A 6,484-nucleotide genomic window follows, 5' to 3' on the forward strand; every position below is an offset into this window, starting at 1 on the left:
GGACATTGCATTGTATTCCAACTTATTGGAATCATAGTACTACCTGCAACACTTTGTGCAAATACAACACCCAATTCATTTTTAGCTGTTGATAAATAATATGATCTTGAATCACCTAATGAAATCTATTATTTTCAAATTTTATTAAAAGTGTTAATAATAATCAAATAATTATGTTTTTTTTTTTTTTTTTTGATATAAAATAAAATTACAAACATACAATTTGAGCTAAAACTATATCACCAGGTCTAAATGATTTATAAATTTCAACTTTATCAATTTCAGTTGCACGAACATCTTGAATTCTAATGATACCATTGAATGTTTCTTTTAATGCTTTTGTTCCAACACAAAGGATAGCAACACTTGCTAACTTTGGATTAATACGGAGCACTTGAACTGTAACTATACTTCCAATTTCTGGTACAACACTTGGTTCTTTTTCTTTTAAAACTACTATATAATCTTTATTATTTTCTATTTCATTGCTATTATTACTATTATTTACATTATTTTCATTTGTTGTATCTATATTTCTTTTTATTACATGTTTAAACCCTAAAACTGACGAGTAAATATATCCTTTATGTACATAAGTTCCTTCTGATGATATAAAATCTGATTCTTTACATAATCTTTGACCCGGTGTTATAATATCATTGCTTGATGATTGAGACATTATCGAGAATTCTTGGTGTTATGTTAAAGTTTCGTTTAAATTTGAAACTTTTTTTTATAATTAAAAAAAAAAAAAAACTAAAAAATAAAAAAAATAAAAAAAAAATAAAAAACGAATGAAAATTTAAAAAATAAAAAAGTGAAAATAATGAAAAATATTTTAAGTCCAATCAGACCTGAAAAAAAATGAAAATAAATAAATATAAAAAAAAAAAAAATTTTAGGTAATATATATAATATTTATATATTCCTTTTAAAATCTTAAAAGAATATATATAAGAATATAAAATATATAAAAAAATAATAAATAAATAAATAAATAAAATTTTTAAAGCAATTAATATTATTTATTTTATACATTAAAAGATCAATTGATCACCACCAATTTTTATTTTATTTAAATTATTTCCACACCAATTTTTTTTATATTTATATTTTAATTTATTTTTCCAATTTGATTTATTATTTACAGTTATTGTTTTACAGTTTCTCTAACATTAAGATTATCACTAAATAGTTTTAAAAACAATGGTTTATTTGATTTTGGAAGTGTTGATAAAATATGTAGTAAATCATTAGATTTTTCAATTAGAGATTTTATATTCTTTTGATTAAATGAACCTTGATCTAAAAATACTTTATTTAATATAAACGCTTCTTTTGTATTTAATCTTATCTTATATTGTACCTGTTTTGGAAATTGATATGATAATCTAATAAATTTTCTATATATATTCATTGAACTCCTTATTGTTGGTATATTTATTATTTGTGCTACTCTAGTCATTTTACTTTATATATTAAATGTGTGAGTTGATATTTGATCACAAACCAATTTTTGTTGTTTAAAGAAAATTGAAAAAAATAAAAAAAATGAAAAAATTAAAAAAAAAACAAAAACAATATTGTCCTTTTTTTTTTTTTAATTTTTAAAAAAATATCCGAAAATCATTTTTCTTTAATGGTTTTTGTTTAGAAAAAAAGGAAAAATATTTTAAAACTTAATAATTACAAACTTATTTATTTTTACTTTTTTTTTTTTTTTTTTTTTAATCTTAAACAATACTATTTTCTTTTGAAAAAGAGTTTTAATCTTTTTTTTTTTTTTTTTTTTTTTTTTTTTTTTTTTTTTTTTTTACCATTCAACATTAAATCTATTTAAAGTTTTCTTTGCTTCAATAAGATCTAATTGAACTTTAGTTCTCATATAAAAGATTGGACAATCACGATTTGAACAAAGTACAGGTTGATGTAAACTACCAGAACAACGTTGACATTGAGTCCAAGCTTCAGAGAATTTAGTTTCTAAACTTGTAACTTTTTCCAAAGAGGTTTGATAGAGAGAGGCTTCTTTATGTTGACAATTTATACAAGTTGTAGATTCTGTATCAGTTAATTCCTTTGGACAATTCATACAGACTTTTTTCTTTTTCAAAGTACCAAAGAAACCTTTGTTATTATCACTGAGTGTTGATTGAGCAATGGTTCTAGTATGTTCACCATGGAAAATTAAATCAGGATTTGACATAATTGGTTTGAAAATACGAATCAATGGTGCTTTCAATTGTTTATCCAAATAGTATTGACAATCCAAAAGGATATTATGTTCCAAAGCATAAAGTGGATCTTCAGCTTTCTCATAGATTGGTGCACCCTTTGAGCCTTGAATGACCACATAAGGCACACGATCACCTAAATTTGGAGCTGTTGCCGGATCTCTAGCTCTCATTTTTCTAGCCAATTCATTATGGATTACCTTTCCTTTGTATTGAGTTTTTGAGAGAGCTTTTGTAATTACCAACATTGAAAGATCTAAACGATTCTGTAAGAGATCACTAATGACACTCTTTGTATATTCTTCGGCAGATTTTAAATCCTTTTCAATGAGAATCTTTTTAAGGATAGTACTAACGACATTTCTAACCAATAGACAAGTATCTCTACGAACCATTTCCAAACCTTTGACATCCATTCTATCGTGAATATCTGGTTTTGTCCAATACAAACCGGCATACTTTTTCTTGGCCATTAAAAGATAAGGATAATAAACCTTTTCAAAATCTAAATTAATTGGACGAATAAAAGTGGTAGTTACAAACTTGGCAGCATCTCTACCCATTTCCATTGCCTCTGCGACGGTCTTTACACCAAATTTAACCATTACCGAATCTGTATCACCATAGATAATTACGGCATCATGTTTATAACCATTGGCGATAGTATAACGTTCCTCTACGATCTTCTTTGTCTTATCAAGCATTTCTCTACCAAATGAAGTTACGGAACGAGAAATCTCAAGACATGGTAGCTTACCAACACGAGCACCAGTGAAACCATAAACTGAATTTGCTGAAATTTTCAATGCCAATTGTCTACCATCCAACACTGCTCTCTTGAATGGATCTTTTTCATTCTTTAATTCATCTTTTGCTTTCTTTCTTGCAGACAATAACTCCTCGAGAATTCTTGGAAGTAAACCTTTCTTTGTATCTGATTTTATAAAATGATCACCAAATGGAGTGGTTGTATAGATTTCCGGTGGTAATTTCTTTGCCTCCTCTGCTGATAACAAAGTGGAATAACAAAGATTATGAGCCATCATAATTGATGGATAAAGTGAAGTGAAATCGAGTGTTGCAATTGGAGTATCATAGAAACCTGGTGTTGGCTCAATAACGATGGCACCTTGAAACTTTTCACCTTTACCAGTGACTTTATAAGTTGGAATGAGGAAATTCTCTACCATGGCCTTACGATAAAGTTGGGATAGCACTTTGATACCTTCACCACGACCCAACAAATAACTTAATGGAACACCAGTTACACGAGCCATCTCTGTGTAATTGATAAGAATCATCAATTTATCCAATAATCTCATTGGTAATACGGCATCTTTTATGCAATAGACTGCCAATCTTCTACGATCATCATCTGTACCATTTTGAAGATCAGAGATAATTGAAAAATGAACATCCTCCTTTTGCTCCTTTAAAAAATGAGCCGATACATTATTGAGTGAATAACTTGTTAGTTTGTGATCTCTTTGAATCGCTTGCATTAGATCGAATTGAGTTCTACCTGGCATTGAAATTTCTTTACTCTCTCTTGTACCTAAATTACTACTTGAGAAACGAGTGCTCTTAATCTTTGATATGGTGGTTTTAATTCTACCTAAAAGTGCAAACTCTGGTATCTTCAATTGTCTTGCTCTACTAATTAAATAGGGAATATCGAAATTTACAATATTATAACCAATGATAACATCTGGATCCACTTTAATTACAAACTTTCTCCATTCTCTTAACAAATCTTCCTCTCTTTTATGAGGAATTACATGTGCTCCCACAATACTTGAACAACCTTTCAATGTGAAAATATTCTTTATAAATGGTTCTGCATCACCATTATTTTTTACAATATTTGAAATTTGAATAACTGGATCCTTTTCTGGTTCTGGAAATACACCTTTTCTACCTGCGCATTCAATATCAAATGATAAAATTCTATATGGTGCTGGTGAATCATCATCACTAAGTGATATAATTGTTTCTAATCTAAAATTTATAATATTTAATTAATAAATTTAAAACTAAAATTATAATAGTAAAAATAATATTATTAAATTTAAAACATACGATGTATCAACTTCAATTTGACATGTTGAAACAGGTGTTTCTGATAATTTATATGTATTTGCTGGTAATTCTATCCAACTACAACCTGTAATTCCCCTATTTTTTTTAAAAAGAATAAATAAATAAATTTCAATTAATATAAATATAAAATATAAATATAAAAATATATTTTAATAACTTACTTATCAATTAAGAAACGAAGTGCAAATAGAATATTAGATTCATAGGTTTGATATTGTCTAAATGGTTGACCTGGAATTGTAAAGTGATGTCTACCACTTTCAAAAATTTCTCTACATCTTGTAACAAACTTTGGTAAAATTAAAGTAATTCTAATGAAATCAGATAAAGGATTTGGGTTATAACCCATAATTGATTTCTTTTTCTCTATATCAATTGAAACAACAATATTTTCAATATCTTTTTCATTGCTTTGATTTGATGACATTTTCATTGATTCCTATTTTAAAATTATTATTATTAATTATTATTAATTATTAATTATAATTAATTATTATTAATTATTAATTATTAATTATTAAATATTGAAAATAATAAAATCATACATTTAAATCATGTTTTAAAGATTTACAATCTGCTTCAGTGAAACCTGGAGGACAACTAATGAAAAAGTAAGGTAAGAAACCATGAACTTTACATAAAACACTATTACCTTCTTTTGTGACACCAAATAAACGAATTGCTGGTAATGGTCCAACTTTTGGACCTGGCATACCTGGTACTGGTTCTTTAATCTCTGTATAATCTACTTCTAATTGTTGAAAGATTAATGGTTTCTTGTGGGGTACTAAATCTTGAACAGGTTTTCTTGACCATAAAAATAATTGTTGTGATCCATCATCTTGAATATCAATATCCATTGAATCACTTGCTATTATATTTTCAACATCGATATCATCTTCATCTTCTTCCTCTCCAAATTCATCTCCTTCATCTTCGTCATCGTCCTCTTCAAATTCATCATCCTCTTCATCGTCACCACCACCTCTATAATTATTCTTTGGTGGTGGTTGTGCTTTGAATTTTTTATCATTATTTCCACCACCTGTTACTATTGATCTTTTCATTTTTTTTTTTTTTTTTTTTTATTTATTTATTTAAAAGTGTGTGTGAAAAATGAATAAATATAAAAAAAAAAAATTTAAAAAAAAATTAAAAAAAAAAAAAAAAAAATTGGAGGGAAAAAAATAAAATTAAAAAAAAAAATTAAAAATTAAAATAAATTAATTATAATTTCTAAGTATTTTATTTGATTTTATTTTATTTTAAATTATTTAATTTTATTTAACCCAAAATTTTGAAATATTTTTTAGTCAACTTTAAAACAAGGATTTAATTTTGTTAAAAAAGCTTTGGAATAATTATTACCATTATTTTTATTTACAGGGTTTGTTGATATCTTTTGTTGATCTTCTTGTTTTGATGAACTTTTATTTATGTTGAAAGTAAAAAATTCTTTTAGTTTTGCAAAAAAAAAGAAAATAAAAAAAAAGTTTAGAAAAAAAAAAAGTTAGAAAAAGGTTAAAAAAAAGTTAAGAGATAAACAAAAATAGCATACTTAATAAAGGCATTCTTTTTCAGTATTAATTGTAAAAATAAAAACAAAATAAAAAAATAAAAATTTCATTACCTTTTTCTTTCTTTTTTTTTTTTTAATTTTTTTTTTTTTTTTTTTATTATAACCAAACAAAAAAAAAATTAAAAAAAAAAATCCTTGTTTAATTATTTCCAAACAAAAAAAAAAAAAAATCAATGGTGTGTGAATTGTGGTAAAAAAATGAATCAATGAAAAAAATTTAGATTTATTTGTGATATATTAATATATATTTAAATTTTTTTTTTTTTTTATTTTTTTTTTTTTTTTTATTTATTATTTTTTAATTTAATTTTTCTACAGTTATTATTTTAATTTTTTAATTTTTTTAATGCTTCCTAATATTAAAAAAAAAAAAGTATTAGAATAAATAATTAAATAAGTAAATAATTTAAATTAATTTGTTTTAAAATAATTACTTTTTCTTTTTTTTTTTTTTTTTTTTTTTTTTGGGAAATTTCTAAATTTTTTCTTTATTGTTCATCGTCTGGATGGCTTAAATGGTATAAAATCCATTGCTGTTGGGAAAATTGGTTAATTTTTTCCTGTGCTTCTC

General features: G+C 24.8%; 5 protein-coding genes across 5 annotated transcripts in view; all 5 read right to left on the minus strand.

Moving 5' to 3' along the window:
• Positions 1-208: 208 nt before the first annotated feature.
• On the minus strand, positions 209-679 carry DDB_G0285377 (hypothetical protein; the record flags this gene model as incomplete). The annotated part of the gene is made up of 1 exon (XM_633189.1): positions 209-679. The coding sequence occupies one exon, from the start codon at positions 677-679 to the stop codon at positions 209-211; it is 471 nt and encodes a 156-aa protein (XP_638281.1).
• A 471-nt stretch (positions 680-1,150) lies between these two features.
• Positions 1,151-1,465, minus strand: DDB_G0285379 (hypothetical protein; the record flags this gene model as incomplete). The annotated part of the gene is made up of 1 exon (XM_633190.1): positions 1,151-1,465. The coding sequence occupies one exon, from the start codon at positions 1,463-1,465 to the stop codon at positions 1,151-1,153; it is 315 nt and encodes a 104-aa protein (XP_638282.1).
• A 348-nt stretch (positions 1,466-1,813) lies between these two features.
• On the minus strand, positions 1,814-5,401 carry polD1 (DNA polymerase delta catalytic subunit; the record flags this gene model as incomplete). Its single annotated transcript, XM_633191.1, has 4 exons — positions 1,814-4,232; positions 4,314-4,409; positions 4,496-4,773; positions 4,880-5,401. The coding sequence occupies 4 exons, from the start codon at positions 5,399-5,401 to the stop codon at positions 1,814-1,816; spliced, it is 3,315 nt and encodes a 1,104-aa protein (XP_638283.1).
• Positions 5,402-5,643: 242 nt separating this feature from the next.
• DDB_G0285387 (hypothetical protein) lies at positions 5,644-5,905 on the minus strand (the record flags this gene model as incomplete). The annotated part of the gene is made up of 2 exons (XM_633192.1): positions 5,644-5,761; positions 5,880-5,905. 2 exons carry the CDS (start codon positions 5,903-5,905, stop codon positions 5,644-5,646), a joined length of 144 nt encoding a protein of 47 aa, XP_638284.1.
• A 496-nt stretch (positions 5,906-6,401) lies between these two features.
• Positions 6,402-6,484, minus strand: part of DDB_G0285383 (hypothetical protein) — a gene marked incomplete at both ends in the record, with an annotated part of 138 nt that continues 55 nt past the window's right edge. The window contains one exon of the mRNA XM_633193.1: positions 6,402-6,484. This exon is cut by the window's right edge and continues 55 nt beyond it. Coding sequence (XP_638285.1) covers positions 6,402-6,484 — 83 coding nt within the window.

Source organism: Dictyostelium discoideum (genome assembly GCF_000004695.1).
Source record: "Dictyostelium discoideum AX4 chromosome 4 chromosome, whole genome shotgun sequence".
NCBI classification, from domain to species: Eukaryota; Evosea; class Eumycetozoa; order Dictyosteliales; family Dictyosteliaceae; genus Dictyostelium; species Dictyostelium discoideum.